Source organism: Anolis carolinensis, chromosome 3 (assembly GCF_035594765.1).
Source record: "Anolis carolinensis isolate JA03-04 chromosome 3, rAnoCar3.1.pri, whole genome shotgun sequence".
NCBI classification, from domain to species: domain Eukaryota; kingdom Metazoa; phylum Chordata; class Lepidosauria; order Squamata; family Dactyloidae; genus Anolis; species Anolis carolinensis.
In genome coordinates, this window is record NC_085843.1 from 222,012,643 (window position 1) to 222,029,385 (window position 16,743).

At 41.3% G+C, this 16,743-nt stretch overlaps 2 protein-coding genes across 5 annotated transcripts in view; both read right to left on the reverse strand.

Annotated features, from left to right (window-relative positions):
- The window catches only part of aifm2 (apoptosis inducing factor mitochondria associated 2), a 105,185-nt gene that overhangs the window by 35,339 nt on the left and 53,103 nt on the right, over positions 1-16,743 (reverse strand). Inside the window, exon 1 of one of the 2 annotated variants that reach the window (XM_062976255.1) lies at positions 14,957-15,082. The exons of the other annotated variant lie outside the window; for it this stretch is intronic. The gene's annotated coding sequence lies outside the window, so the exon portion shown is untranslated. Of the gene's footprint in view, positions 1-14,956; positions 15,083-16,743 lie in introns of those variants that run through there. 2 annotated transcript variants of the gene reach the window in all.
- chst3 (carbohydrate sulfotransferase 3) overlaps positions 6,632-16,743 on the reverse strand; it is a 63,237-nt gene continuing 53,125 nt past the window's right edge. For 2 of the 3 annotated variants that reach the window (XM_003218472.3, XM_008106635.2), the window contains 2 exons: positions 14,957-15,233; positions 6,632-12,157 (listed from right to left, as the gene is read on the reverse strand). In XM_003218472.3, the coding sequence (XP_003218520.1) occupies positions 10,906-12,157; positions 14,957-15,093 (1,389 nt within the window). In that variant the 5' untranslated portion in view covers positions 15,094-15,233 and the 3' untranslated portion in view covers positions 6,632-10,905. Of the gene's footprint in view, positions 12,158-14,819; positions 14,870-14,956; positions 15,234-16,743 lie in introns of those variants that run through there. The other variant, XM_062976253.1, reaches the window with a different exon arrangement.

A 16,743-nucleotide genomic window follows, 5' to 3' on the forward strand; every position in this document is an offset into this window, starting at 1 on the left:
GTCAGCAGAGGGCCCACGAGGGCAAAGAGCCCTATGACTAGTTGTAAGAAGTGGCAGCGGTGGCATAGCCATGACCCACTCCTTTTCCTGTGCTCATAAGCGCAAGGAAAGGGCGATGGGACTGTATTCCATCTGGATATCCCAGATCCAGGGCTGCTCTGGGGCATCTGAACTGCCTTATATAGATGTGCCCTTTAGGGGGCAGCTTCACTGTAGAAGTACTGCTGTTTGACACCACTTTAACTGCCATGGCTCAGTGCTATGGAATCATGGGAGCTGTAGTTTTAAAAGGTCTTTAGTCTTCTCTGCTAAAGACTGCTGGTGCTTCAGCAGATTATAAATCCCATGATTAGATAGCATTGAACCATAGCAGTTAAAGTGGTGCCGAAGTAGTGTAAAATGTTTGCTTTGGGTACTTTCATTCTGAACAGCTTGGAATGTACTGAAATTGTGATTTGTTGTCAGACTTATCCCTGTAAGCCGATTATATAAAGATGAGCTCCACTAAACTCCAGGGGGTCTGTTCCCAGATCAGACTGTATAAATTGGATCACCTCTTTGAGTGAATAATCTCATCAGATGCGGTGTCTTCAGGCATCCCTTCTCACGTTTCTCTGGTTGAGAGTGTTGGAAATAGCAACCTTCTTCAAGCCTCCACTAATAATTTGTTTGTTTATGATTCTCTTTGCTTACTGTATTGAATATGTATGTTTTGGTATACAGCTTTCCCTTTACTCTATGTTTCTTAAGGTTGTGGGAGGGGCTGCAGACCGCATGATCAGATCTCGAACTACTCTGAGCTGAGACTCCATTTTAGAACAAAGAAATGCTTTAGCCATGAGACTGAGCACAGATTAAATGAAACGCCATGTAGACTATGGACTGTTGAGAGCAAACTTACGTTGCTCTTGACTATAAGAAAAATGCCGTGTTATCTGCACAAAGAAACCATTTCAAATCTATCTGTATCTGGATTGACAAGTTATGTACCTGCATGCTGAATACATGAAGCTTGTGAGTAAACCAGATATGTTACTTTTAATGAAGTCTACTTTATTTTTGTTTCTTGAGAGCATGATGTAGAAACAAGATATTTTATTGGAGAGTAGATGTATTTGGGCACTGAAAACTAACACTTCTGAAGAGCTGTTGTTTTTGTGCATTGGCATAATCTCTGTTCCTAACAGATCAGGGACAACTAGGTTTTCAGTCTAACAATTGAAAAGCCAAATTGCCTTGCATAAGTACATGTGGTTATATACCACTGAAGAGAAGATTTTACTCAAATGAGTTTTTGGCTCTTCTGTGGAAGATCATACGTTTACAAAAGGTTATGATTTACAAATGATTGTGAATGCTATCATTCTCCAAAAGGTTACGATCTCTAAAAAGTCATGCCTTTCCAAAAGGGAGACAGAATCATTACTTGAAAGTGGCAACAAAAAGTACCAAAGGAGTGTCATTTTTAGATTCTGTAGTAGTGTGATTTTTTTTTTTGGAAATGTCAAATGCACCAAACATCTTCTGGAATGGTCACAAATTCATTTGTAAACAAGGTAATTAGAGTTTTTTCTTTAGCCACTTATATGGATATTTGCTAACACGTGCCAGCACAGTATGGTGGACTGAATGGTGAACTGTAACTCTAGAGAAAAAAGTTTAAATCCCAGCTTGGCTATAGAAAACCCAATGATACATTTGCTTTAGGGTTGTCATACGTCAGAAACTACTCAAAGACACACAACTATGTCAGGTCATAATTAGAAGGAAAAAAATAGGCACTGATAGAAACTACTATAGGTTTCATCCTGAACTTTAAAGGCAGTATGCAACATGCCAAATTTCTTGGGGAGACAATTCAACACCTTGAATAGCTTCTTCACAATCTAGAGTTAAACCTGGATTCACTGAATGGACCATCCCAGCCCACCATCACTGTCAGGGAATTGATAACTCCAAGCCCTGGAAAGAAAGCCAGATCTCACAAAATATATGTAAGGAAAGTCAAAAGGCAGAAGATGAGACTTTTGCTAACAGAGGGCCTAAGAGATACTCCCTGGAGAAGATACAGCCTTCTTGTTTCTGCATCTGTAATACCAACTTGAATCATTCATTTGTAAATAAACAGATTGTGACACATATGCCATTGTAAAGAAGGGCTGAGATCTTATGATCTTATTTTAATGCTGGAGAGAGGAGGGTGATGCTACAAGGGAGCTCTTTTTTGCTTCACCCAGCAACCAAGGGTCATTTGAGTTACAGGACGGTTGGTACTGAATCGGGGACTTTCTACCTGCTCTGTAAGGAGGTTCTGGATACCTTTGCTGGATGATGCAAGGAGAGCTCCTTTGTAGCATCACCCTCTTCCTCTCCAGCATCAAATATCTCAGCCTTTTTTTACAATGACATGTGTGTCATGATCTGTTTATTTACAAATGAATGATTCAAGCAGGTATTACATAGATGAAGAACGTTCCAAAAAGTACTTTGGGTGGTGTAACCCTCAGTTAATACCGACATAAGTCATGAAGGGGACTTCGGCCAATGCTCACAATCTTTTCTTCAAGGAGAAAGGACGGCTTAACAAGCACTGACCATTTTTTTCATCCTTCAGAATGAAAATCTCAACACTTTATCCTTCTTTCCATTTTATGCTGGTTTTGCAGGGAAATTTATTTCACACATTATTTTTGTGTATGTACAGCTTCCATGTTATTTGCACCCCTCTAAGTCCCTTAATGCAAGAAAAGGCATGTTTTTTGTCATCTTGTGTGTATGTATGTGTCTGAGAGCGAGGAATGAAATACATGCAGACATAAATTCCAGCTACATGGACATCCTGAAGCCTGACTTGATTTCTCCTGCTAAGGATGACCTGAGCTTCCCACTCCTTGGCGTAACAAGTGAAGGGACACAGAAGATGCCTTTGTCCGAGTTCCCTCCCTGCCTTGCAGCCCAAGGAACAAACAGGTTTTTAACACCAGCAGAACACCTTTCCTTTCATGCCAAGCAAACATTCCAGCTAAAAATCTCCATCTCAACACATAGAGCCAATAAGAAAATATTTACACACTGGTTTGACTGTTGAATTATTTTTGGGAGATTTCCTAGCCTTCTCTGCTTATGGGTAAATAAATGAAGGGGTGTTCTTCAGTGCTCTGCCCAAATAACAGTGCGATGGGCACACTCCCCTGCCACGTAACAAGGCTACTCTTCCAGGTTTCTTCTCCTAGTGGATTTCCTTTCCACTATGGAGATCTCTGCCTTTTAAAGACACAGGGTCTCCTTCAACTATTTCTGCAGTGTGATATCATTCATTTAAGGATTGGCTAGAAATGAGAAAGGGGACAGCACATTCTTCCATTTGAGGGTGTTTTTCCAAAAAATACACACAGAGAGATAAAATTACAGCCCTGGAAAGCTAGCATTAGCAATTGAACAAATTTAACAACTTGTTACACAACTAGACAATTCCTGTCCTGTCCTGTTCTCAAGATACATAGGTGGCATATCTCAATCAGTTGCCTTCCTGCTGTTTCAGATTGCAACTTCCATAATACCTTATTACTGGCTATGCTGGCAGTGGCTTATGGGACCTGCAGTACAAGACATCCAGAAACCACTAGTTTGGAAATGCTTATTTTAAAATTGGCAGAATTCTGCACATATTTCTGTTCCATCATTCCCGATGACTGAAATGCCTCATAGTATGAAGCACAAAAGCAATAGGTTCAAGACTCAAGCACTGCTGATCCCCAAAATGCTTTCAATTTGACAGAGTGAATATTTAGCTATTGTGTGTAAGCCACATCAAGAATGTTAATCTTTGTGGATCCAGTTTCTGTAACAAAATACCCCAAATAACCAAGGTATTTTAACTTCTTTCCACTACTTCAGGCGACATGGATCAAAGAAATGCATGGCAGGGGTTGGACTGGATGGCCTTTGTGGTGTCTTCCAACTCTTGATTCTTATGTAGAACTTGGGACATTTTGGTTTTGAACTACAACTCAGAGGATCCCCACAACCAGTAGGGCCAATGGGAACTGTTGTCCAAAAAGTAACATTTCTGAGCCCTGGCTCTATCCATCACTTCTTTGGGTCAGCTCCCACTGATATGGCACAGATGAATGTGTGAGAAACATGCTGATTGACAGGAGACATGGGGAAGGGGAATGCAGAAACTGTGTTGGTGGCAGCTTGTTTTTCCATCAGCTAGAAAGTCAAAACACCCAGGAGCCTATTCTCTTTTATTTACAAAGGTCAGCACTTGTCTCCCTCTCTCCTTGACTGAAGATGTGTTCATCAAGTTTCTAAAAAAAAATCACTCAACTTCCTTAAACAAATACACTGCCACTGAATGACACCCTTGTGCTTGGGAAGGTCAGGCAATTGGCTGGGAGAAAACTGGCTCCGTCTCTTCTCAGGCAAGGTCTACAGAGGAGGGAGTCATTCTGTGTGATCCCCGCAAAGCTGCCAGCGAATCCACCCCCCTCAATCTCCTTTCATGAGTTTGCTATTCTTACAGTGAGACTAGACTTGTTGGTGTTAAGACTGGGTTCTGTCCCACTCTCGCTGCAAATACTGCCAAGGACTGTGCTTCGCTGAAGTGTTGAAGCATCTGATGCCTGCTCAGTGTCAATATGCACTAGAATAAATAAGAAGTATAAAATAATCTGAAACTTTTCAAGAGCAGAAGACTTCCTCAGCTGCCAAAGTATAAAAACAGGGGCTCTCTGGGAGAATTAGAAAACCCTTACTTTGTTTGAAAAACTAGTTAAATTATAAGTAAAGGTAAAGATTTCCCCTGACGTTAAGTCCAGTCGTGTCCGACTCTGGGGGTTGGTGATCATCTCCATTTCTAAGCCGAATAGCCGGCGTTGTCCGTAAACACCTCCAAGGTCATGTGGCCGGCATGACTGCATGGAGCGCCGTTGCCTTCCCGTCGGAGCGGTACTCACATCTGCATATTTTCGAACTGCTAGGTTGGCAGAAGCTGGAGCTAACAGCAGGCACTCACTCCGTTCCCCGGATTGGAACCTGGGACCTTTTGTTCTGCAAGTTCAGCAGTTCAGCGCTTTAACACACTGAGCCACCGGAGGCCAGTAGAATCTGTCTTTCTCATGAATTGAAAGACATTTCTGCCTCTGAAGTTCTCTTTGAGCCCTAGAGTACATGTATACTGACCACTTTGTGTGAATAGAAGGCTGATTAAAATGCAGTGTTTAAATGGTACACAACGTGAATGCATACAGGAACACGAATTAAGAGGCCTTAAACTGGAATGAAACAAAATGGAGACTCTAAAATAGGGCCCAAAATGTGCATCAACGCGTATAGGTGTAAACCATTCTCACATGGCAAAACCAATTACATCATGTAACAAAATTTGGAGAAAAAAAACCCTATTCCTGGTCTAAAAGTGTTATTTCCTGTTTAATTGCATGGTACTTACTTTGAAAGTAGTTGTTATACTCCAGAAACCTTGTTTTTGTTGCTGCTACAAACTATGTTGAATTGGTTAAGACTTATTGAGATATTTGTTGAAGAACTATAGCAAAATGTGCTGCAGGATGTCCTGCGAAAAAAAGTTTTTGCAGTTTCCCTTGTTTTTATGATAGAACAAATTAGGAAATGACATGTATAACCCAGGAACAAAAGTTGTGTTACATAGTGTTATGGGATAGGTGCTCCGCACATATGCATCATAGATAAGGGGGTTAGAGAAGCAGATTCCATCTACAGCCATGAAGCTGCGGATCCTTGAACCAGAACAGAGCTCACCTCTCGAATGTATAAGCACCACCCTTAACCCAGTTCCTAAGTGATCAGGGACACATTCTGCTTTAAGTGATCAGTGCAGATGTGCCCCTACATCTTATTGCTCATGCTCTTCCCATGCCATTTTTATTGATTTAATGTATAACCTTGAGCAACAAATCCTCTCTGTATGTGGTGGACAGGAAAGGTTAAGCCACAGGGCTGTAGGAAGGAAGCCCAAGATGGCAGGAGTTTGCCAAACTGTGCGGTCACTGTTCCAAAATACTTTCATAAGATCAATATCTTGATAATGGAGACCATTCCACAATGTGCTAAAAATAAGTATAGCTCCCAATGTTTATCCTGCTCAGATACTTAAGTGCCAGTGATTTGCATTGTGCTTAGAGACAAAAGTGTGCACAAAATTTTGACTCCTTTGAGTTTTTAACTGTTGTAAAATTGCATACAGTGCCTTTCTTTTCTCCAGAACCTAATTGCAATATTAAAAGCACACCGGCAATTTCAAGATCTATAAGCCAATATGCACCACACCCCAAAGTCTCTTCCTAAGGAGATTGCAACCAGATTTCCTGCGGTTCACCAAAAATTATGCCACCTTCCTGTCACAATGCAATGAAAAGGATAACATTGAGAAATGAATACTGAAAATCCTGTTAGGAGAGAAAATTGCTTCCCTTATCTGTTTCCGAGATAACTGGTGCTATTTCAGGCTCCAATATTGCACTGGGAGAACATAATACAGTACAATGAGGGTTTTTTTTCTGTCAAGTTCCCTCCTTTAAACAGAATTCCTCTCTCATTTCTAAATGAGTCATCCCTCCCAAAAAATGTTTTAAAGGAAAAAGCACAATTTTTCATTTTAATCAGAACCAGTCTTCTTTTAATTGCATTTCTATATCTGTTCCTTGGGACACATTCTGAGTCTGTTTTTATTTATTTTTGTGCAGCTCTCATCAATTCTAATAAAATATTTTCATCTCCCCCTCCCCTACAATAAATAAATAAACTTTTAGCACAGTTTACAGTTCAAGACAAAAAAATGAAAACAGAAAATTTCAAAACAAGTACAACTTTGCAGATGTCAGGAAGTTGTGGGCTTGTTTCTGAAACGCTACAGCTGTTGTACATAATTTTGTTTTTAAAAACGATAACCTCCAAACAGACAACACAACAGAAGGGAAAGCATAAAGAAAACTAAACAGCAGCAGAAGCAATACATATTTATTCAGAAAACTGGGTGCTGGTTGAAACTCCTCATAAACCTGTTGAGACAGGATGTCCTTATGAGAAATGATGTTCTTCTGACATATTTTGATTCAGAAGTAAAGCTTGTCTAGGGGGTGCTGGGTTGTGTGTGTGTGTGTGTGTATGTGTGTATGTATGTTAAGCCTGTAACGTAGCCACCTACATGGACAAACTGGATCACTTCAACCTGCAGTAACCTATAAGAGATGGAATAATATTTTTGTTTTTTAAGACTATTAATATCTAGCTCTTCACCTGTACTAAGAGGATCACCAAGTAGGGAAACGATTGCCTCCCTTCAAGTGTGAAATTGGTACACTGTTTCAACATATACACCAATTTCCTAATAAAGGAACTGAAGGCAAAGTAAATTGATCAACAATTTGGGAAGAAAACATAAACTCTATTCAACCTAGGAGGACATCCTAGAGTCCATAGGGCTTTTCAGACCTCCCTCTCTGAGCACACAAGAGAGAAGTCAAACTTCCCAATCATCCCCTGCAAGGGCAAAAAGAAAGACTGCATAAATCCCACTAGAGTAGGCTCACTGCATTAATAGAATTGCCTATACGTTGATTCATCATTCAACAATTGATTTAATGGGCTGAGATTAACCAACAGGATTTAGACATAATTCTTCTATCCTGTCCCCAGACTGGAGAAGAGAATCTGCCCATGCTTGTTTTGTTTTTAAAACCATCCGCCTGATAATTTACTCCTGTCGCAATGGACCAATCGTAGCACAGGATGATTACTCTGAAAATGTATCTATTGATCTGGAATCTGCTATATCACAGTGGTCCTTGGTTTTAGTTGGTACTCACACATCAGAACAAGGACTGTCACTAGCATGATTCAAATTAAACTCAGTGATGTTTGCCAAAGCTGCAAGCATGGAAGTGGTGCAGGAGAAGGAACCACAAGACGGTTCTCATAATGATCTAAATAATGTACAAACAGGTTTTTCCTATGACCTAGGAGTCTCTCAAGGTATACAGCAAAGGACTCAATTCAACAAGCCCCATAAACCAGATTAATGGCATATGAAATTAATTTTGTATTTTGTAAAGTAAATCAACCTCAACTCTACATCTTCCTCCAATTTAGAATTTAGCTCTGTTCAGTAGTCCCTCATAGCACCTGCAGCCACTTGGAACTCTTTCCCATGATGAACTAGAGAGTGAAATCTTAGTAGAAGTTCTGTGTGCAAACCCATAAAGACAACATGGCCTTGAGATTCCTCCATGTAGCACTTCCCCCACCAGAAATTGGAGATTATGGAAAGTGACTTCTGGCCACCAGAGACTTTGCCTTCTCTAGCAATGGGGCCACTGTTGTCGCTTCCTGCTATATGAAAAAAAAAACTCCAGATACTGTGCCTGCATCTATCTCCTTTGCTCACGTCTGCTATATATCTTCAATATGAAAACATAGAGCATAGCATAAATTCAGATAAAAGTATCCCAAATGAATCAGGCAGGGAAGAAACTTTTTGTATTGTTCCTCCCAGATTACTGAATATGAAAACTTTCCACACAATGTGAGGGAAAAATCATGCATGTTCTTTATGGGAACTGGGTGAATATGAGCTGATGTCCTCTCCCAGATGCTTACAGCATTATCTCAAAGATACAGGTGTTTACTCAGAAGTAAACCCCCTAGGTAAATAGAAGCTAATGACTTGCAACATAAATGTCTTAACTTAGGCAGATATTTTGTTAGGAGTTAACTGTATCTCAGAAGCTATGGGGGAGAACCCCTTTTATTCAGAGACATATTATTTCTTTTTAAGTACTTTAGAATACCGTACAAATTCCTGTTTAGAACTAGATGCTTTTCTAGTGAATACAGGCGCATACATATGCACGAGAGAGGAGATGCCATTCCTGCTACAGCTGTGAAGCCCTGTTTTCAGATCATGATTGCTCACTACCTTTCGGGAAACATGACACAGAGCATGTCATTCTCCATTGTTTTGAATGGCTTAAAATAAATAATCTCTATTCACCACTTCTGTCCTATTCCCCAAACCAAATAAACAATGGCTTGATAACCCCTAAGTATAACTGCTTCTGTCTGAATGACAGAAACAAAAGCTGACATATTTTATGTATGCACATCAGTCAAATGAATCTGATGTTGCATCAAAAGAAATTGTCCCCTTTCAGGTATTAAATTAACATTACAAAACAGTAATAACACTATTAGCTACTATTGTAAATTGATCAAATAAGTACATATTTAAAGAGAAAAGTGAAATGGGGCACGAATGCATTTGTGTTTAAAAGTCACAAAACTCACCATTGTTTTTGCTGCTTCAAATGAACACAGCTTTCTCTCTGGTTTATGTTCATTTGGGATGTATTTCCAAGTTTCTGTCTACATTCCAGACAGTATAAAGGTATTTCAGTAACTGCTTCAGATTAATAGCAGTGCCTAGATTGTGTCAAAGATTCATTAGGTGTTTGCTTATGGTTTGCAATTCTATGGAGGAAAAAGATTGGAAACCTACAACAAGAAAAGTGTTTGGAGAATCCCCAGGCTGTGATGGGAGACTGTGCTTCTTGCTATTGCAGAAATGATTTGTACTCACTGTTATTGAACCAATTACATTTGGGCTTCTATCTTTTGTAGCCTTCCACTTCTTTCTCTCTGTATTTCAACAATTTGGGTTATACAAAATAATTCTTCTCTGAAACTATAGAAAAGAATTATGGGCAGTTTCCAACCAGCACATTAAAGGACACAAAAACAATTACTAGAAGAGTGAGGGAAAGGGAAATACAATTAAAGCCACAGCTTTTTATCACCAAGACTAGAAAAAAGCTATTGTCTCTTAACTGTCTCCAGACACTGATTCAGTAACAACTGTCTGAGAGACAAGTGAAAAAAAACTAGACAGACTTAAAAAAAAAAAGATGAGTGGACTGGTGCCACTGAAGAGGACCGATCTCCCAGAGATACAGAAGGAATACAATTCCATTCTACTTTGAATGTTTTTTTTTTTCATAGTCTTTTTTTAAAAAAAATCTCTCATCCAATAGTTTAGGTGCAAAGCAAGACAAAGCAAAGAAATCGCATGAAATATTGTAATCCAAAGTACCCTTATAATTATGGGTAGAGGCACCTTTATGGTAGAGGCACCTACTCCATGCCCTTCCTTCTTAATAATCTGTGTGAACCGGTCACATCTCCTCAAGCTTAAACAAGACATCAGTTTACCAGAGTCTCAAGTAGAACATGTACAAAAAAACAGCCTTTGTCCTAACGTCGTAGACATCTCTTCTATAGTTGTTATATGACGTTCCTTCCTCTTTTCCTTCCTGCTTCACCACACCTTTCTAGCTCCCCCAGACACCTGCTTGACAAGTCCTTTAAGGCTGCCTCAGGCAATATCAGTGCAATACTCTGCTTTTTCATTGAACTTCTCAGCAGGAGGAGGAACCTTTTTTCTTTTTAAAAAGTGTAAATGTATTTTCAAAAATATAATATTTTCTCACTCCCACTTTGGATGTATTGTGAGGAATAGTTAATGCTTCCACTGAGGAAGACATGGATATGAGGTAAAGAGATTGGATCTCAGTATTCTGTGTCATCCTCTGGTCCATTCATATTACTAGACTTTGACCATTTGATAAGCCAATGAAAAAGCCTCAAATAAGTTAGGAACATAACAAATGCTCCCAGGAAAAGCAGAAAGCACTGTGCTCAAATACAGAACACAAGACATGCCAGAAGCTCAAAGAAAGCTAGCCACAGATGGCTTCCTCTTCAAGTCTTTCTTCTATGCGTTCCTTTTCCCAATGATGTCTTCATTCCATCTTTTTCAACTCCACAGAACACTACAATATGGGGGAAATCTAGCAGCAAGAGCCACTTTTACGTGACCCAGAAGGTTCTTCTCGCCTCCTCTAGCAAGCTGATGGACCGATTTGTAAGGACCTCGGGACTGCTGGCCAGCTTGTAGCCAAACAGTTTCATGGCTGGACTGCAGACATTTTGCACCACTTGGGCCAGCTTGAAAGGGATGCTGAACCGCCATTTTTCAAATTGTTCTGAAGAGTTTTTCTGGGTGGAGTAGATGCCGTTGCTATCCTGAGGTGCCTGAGTATTCTTCCGGATCCACTCCTCCACCTGGGGGGTAATGGCGATGCCTGTGAACTTGTACATCTCCTTGGCCTTTTGGAGGGGAGACCTGGCAATGTCCTCATAGCGGACCAGCATGTAGCGACCCCGTAACCAGGCTGGCTGCTTCAAACCGAGTTCAGCCGAGAGCCGGATGCTCTCGCAGTTCCCCCGCAGCCTTTGCACCTCCTCCTCATTAAGGGATGCTGCACCCTCGGTCGCCCATTTCTTCCAGGTTTCATACTTACCTGAGAAGGCTACCATGCGAGAAGCCAGCACTGCCCGAGGATCCCGTACCAGCTGGATTATCTTCAGGTCCAGCCGAGGGTCTTCAACTAGAGGCCGCAAGAACTCCAGCTGCCGGATCCGCACTGCCTTAAGGGCCATGTGCTCCTTGCGCAGGCAGGCCTCTGCAGCCAAAGTCACATTTAGAGGGCCACAGCGACGGTTCTTGCAGTGATACTTCTCAAAGACCTTCTTGACAAAAGGTGTGCAGACAGGCTCCTCGCACAGCGAGCGACTTGAACCACGTCGAAACATAAACTGCGTCAGGTGATTCTCAGGGAAAGGGATGATAAAGTTCTCCAAGATGTAGAGGTCACAAAGGAAGAGCTGCTTCAAAACATCTCTGTAGACAAGGGCTGACCCCACGGCATTAGCACCACCAGGCTCAAAGGATACGGTTCTTTCAATGTGCCACAATGGCTCAAAGAGGTAGAAAATATTGCCCTGCTGGTTGAAGAATTCCCCTACAAAGGAGGAACCGGTGCGAGTTGTGGCCATCAGGAGCACATGTTTCCTTGTCCCTTTAGCTGGTGCTAGTCGTGGTTCTCTAGTTCCTCCGAGCTGCAACGTGATGTTCTGAAGTCGACTCTTGAGCTGTGAGAAAGCTAAATCCAGCTCACTGAGGGACAGGAGAGAACCGTTTTCTGACAGCACCAAGTCAGAATCTGTGCTATTGGCTTCCATCAGGGATTGTGGAGACTGTTTCAGCTTGTCTGACACCCTGTGGATACAGAGAGCAAAATCACCAAGGCTAATAAAAGAAAGCACAGAGTTTCAAAATTACTTGAGATTTCAGAAGGCAAGTGTAAATTGCCTTTGAGAAAGAAGCAGCTCAGTGTTTCTCATCCTTAAGACACTGCTCTCCTTTTAAATTTGCCCCTTCAAGGGACACTTCTCCTAATGAGATATCTGCTGGGAATCTGTCAAAGAATTCCCCCTGTGCTTTGCCAAGGAACTCAAGAGCATATTCTAGGTAACATGTTCAAATTATGGACAACACAGAGGTTAAGCATGTTGGGCCACACTGAATCAATCAGACTTACATATCATGGAATCATAGAGTTGGAAGAGACCTCATGGGCCACCCAGTCCAACCCCTGCCAAGAAGAAGGAAAATCGCATTCAAAGCACCTTTGACAGATGGCCATGCAGCCTCTGCTTAAAAGCCTTCAAAGAAGAAGCCTCTACCACACTCCGGGGCAGAAAGTTCCACTGCTGAACAGCTCTCACAGTGAGGTCTGGTCTGACCAAGGCAGAGTAGAGGGGTAGCATGACTTCTCTGGATCTAGACACTATACGCCTATTTATGCAGGCCAAAATCCCATTGACGTTTTTGCCGCTGCATCACATTGTTGGCTCATGTTTAACTTGTCATCCACAAGGACTCCAAGATCTTTTTCATATGTTGACTTACCAAGCTTCCCTTTTTCAAGGGGTCTACTGTGGTTGAGACAAGCAGAGAAATTTATGCCAAGGGAAGAACTAAAAATATATACCAGAGACACAGCTGGGAAGCAGGTTTTTTTAACTACAACTCCCAGCATTCTCCAGCATGCCCAACTGTAAGAGCTATAATGAAATTAACAGTAATGTTTCCAAGTTCTGTCCAGAACACTCATCAGGATCTCATGTATTGGCACATTGGATTACAATGGTAGTTTATCTGGCAATTCTGATTTTTTAAATAATAAATTAACCTATGATAAGTTTCTAATTAACACAATTTGAAAATCACATCCTCTAAATCAGAATACAAGGAAATATTGGTAATAGCTGGAGAGGTGCCATCCATGTGCAGATGACTCCCAACTCTACTACTCCTTTCCACCCAAAGTCAAGGAAGCCGTCCTGACCCTAAACCAGTGCCAGTCATCAGTAAAGGACTGGATGAGGGCAAACAAATTGAAACTTAATCCAGACAAGACAGAGGTGCTTCTAGTCAGTCAGAAGGCAGATCAGGGAATAAGGATCCAGTCAGTGCTGGATGGGGTTACACTCCCCCTGAAGACACAGGTTTGCAGTTTGGGGGTCCTCCTGAACTGGAGGCTCAGGATTCTGCGGTGGCCAAGAAGGCCTTTGCACAATTAAAACTGCTGCACCAACTGTGCTTCTTCCTTGAGAGGCCAGATTACTTATTTGTTTATTTGTTTATTACCCACTTCTCCTTGTGGCTTGGTTTTAGATCTGGCCACAGTGGTACATGCCTTAGTTACATGTACTGGATTACTGTAACATGCTCTACGTGAGGCTGCCTTTGAAGAGTGTTCAGAAACTTCATTTGGTTCAAAGAGCTGCTGCCAGACTGTTAACCAAGACTGGCTAGGAGTGAACAACTCCCAACTCCACTGGCTGCCAGTGTTTCCAGACACAATTCAGGTCCAGGCCAATTGGGTGATCACATCTCCCTGTACGAAACTGCCTAGGTCTGTGATCATCAGAACAGGCTCTTCTCTCAATCCCACTACAATTGCAAGCTCGGTTGGTGGGGATGTGAGATAGGGAGTTCTCGGTGGCTACCCCTCAACTGTGAAACTCCCTCCCTAATGAAGCCAGAATGGCTCCCCTCCCTACTGTCCTTCTAAGGTAAAGGTAAAGGTTTTCCCCTGACGTTAAGTCCAGTTGTGACCGACTCTGGGGGTTGGTGCTCATTTCCATTTCTAAGCCGAAGAGCCGGCGTTGTCCGTAGACACCTTCAAGGTCATGTGGCCGGCATGACTGCATGGAGCGGCATTACCTTCCTGCCGGAGCGGTACCTATTGAGCTAATCACATTTGCATGTTTTCGAACTGCTAGGTTGGCAAGAGCTGGGGCTAACAGCGGACGCTCATTCCGCTCCTGGGATTTGAACCTGGCACCTTTCGGTTCGCAAGTTCAGCAGCTCAGCGCTTTAGCGCACTGTGCCACCAGGGGCCCTCACTGTCCTAGTAGCAGGCTAAAAACATTCTGTTCAGGCAGGCTTTTAAAGAAGCATGTTTTTAAGTTCAAGCCAGGGGGTTCTGTATTTTATGTAGTTTAACAGGTTTTTAAATCGTTTTATTGGTTTTAATTATGTTTTTTTTAATAAGTCCTATGTTTAGTTCTGTTTTAATGTTTGTACACATTGGTTTTTAATTTACATATTGTATGGTTTGTAGTGTAAGCCTCTTTGTGTCTCCTTTGAGAGACAAAAAGTGACATAAATACTACTACTACCAATCATCATCATCATCATCATCACCACGTTTAAGACTCCCATTTGTCAGGCAATTCTAACTCTGCATCAGGCCTGACCATCTGCCCCACTACTGTGAATTCTAACTGTATGTGTGTTTAAAAGTGTGATCTATCTGCATTCCCTGGGTAGAAAGGCAGCTTAATATTAACTGGGAGGTGAAGATATTTACCTTGTTCCAAAAGGCTGGGAAGATGGTGGTAGCAAGTTGGGACCTGCAAACTTAGTAAGAGAGAGTGCTTAGCCTGAAGGCTCTGCTAGACATACAGAGAAAGCCTTCCTTCCACTATATCTCTCCTTTCCCCCTACCTTGATATGATGTTGTTCTCCTTCTCAATTATGACAAGTGCTACTACAAACACCAGGAGGATGGCATACTTGCTCCTCATCCTCAGACAATGTAGCAGCTCCCAGAAGTCTTGAGGTAATGTGTGTCCTTTATCCATGGAGAGGGATCACAGTGTCCAATTTGCTGGAGAAAAGCTTTCCTTCCAGACAGAGACAAATAAAGTCTTCCTCTTATTCCCCGCTGTTCTTCTACCTAGAAAGTATTGCCTTGGGGTTTTGTGGGTGCAGCACCATCACCCTGGAGAAAAAGAGAAAGGAAGGAAAATGATGTGTGAATATGCATTCTCGATGTGCAGTGAGATTAGGCACATGTACTAAACCACATCCAAGAGTCATACCATTTCTAAATAAGTTTGTCTTACATGGTCTAGAAATGTGAAGACATCTCTCCAAAAGGGTGGAGGAGACTCTTTTTTTGTTCATCACTTGGACAATTTTTAGAAATTAATTTGAAACAGAAATTGTGGGGAATATATTTTATAAAGAAACCTCAAATGAAATGTTTTCTCTTTTTGAATGAGTGAAATGCTTTTTGCCATAAACCGCTAGCTGCAGGAAAGGTTGCTGACTGGAAGGCCAACAGTTGAAGCCGTGAGTCGGGATGAGCACTCAACTATCAGTCCTAGCTCTCTGCCTACCTAGTGATTTGAAAGCATGCAATACAAGTAGATAAATAGGTACCACCTTTTGGATGGAAGATAAAAGGCTGCCCCATGCAAGACATGCAGACATTGGATATGCCTATGGCCAGCAGGCTCCTTTGGCATGGAAAAATGGAGTAACAGCACCTCCCCATGGCTGGAAGTTGAGCATCACCTCCAGATGCCGGAGATAGATAAAAAAGGAAAAGACCTTTACCTATATGTGTATTGTATGCCATTGTTCATGTCAAAGGGCATTCAATATTTGTCTTATATATACTGTATCCGCTCTGAGTCCCTCCAGGGAGATAATGCAGAATATAAATAAAGTGTATTATTATTTTACTCATGCAAAATGACAAACTGCATAGAATGAATATATGTATGTGTGACAGTCTACACCCTACATCAGTGGTCCCCAAACTTTGGACTTCTAGTTTGTTTTGGACTTTGGCTCCCAGAAACCACAGCCAGCATAGCTAGCAGCCAGGAATTCTGGGAACTGAAGGGCCAAACATCTGAAGGACAAACGTTTGGGAAACAATAGTCTGCTCCACTGGAGGATAGCAATTCCTTTAAAAACTGGGGAATATACAGAACTCAAACGTAAAATGTCTTTCTACGTTTAATGAGGACCGCCATCTTCATGAAAGGCGTGTCCAGGGCAGTATTCACTGTATGCAATTATATCTTTGAAGAGTTCAGTATTTTCTTTGTTGAGTAAAACTAAAGATGCTATTAGCCCTTAAACTTAAATAGGCCTAATACTTTATGTTTGTGTCTGTATGATACCTTTCTATCCATAAAAAAAATCACTATTTTGCTTAATAGATTTGTGGATACGTTTCCCGGCAACGTATCATGTGAAAAACTCAAATGCAGGAGATTAGTTAAATATGTAACATATTTTAAACTTTCATAAATACGTTGGTGAATTTTTATATGCCATTTATGTTATGAATGAAACACATTATGTCATGTAAAATAAAATTAAATTTGTTCTGAAAAAGTATTGCATAGACTTCAGGTTTTTCCAAAATATCATCTTCTTTTTTAAAAAACCAAAAAACCAAAAAATGCTTCTGTAAAAAATTTCCCCCTCCCATT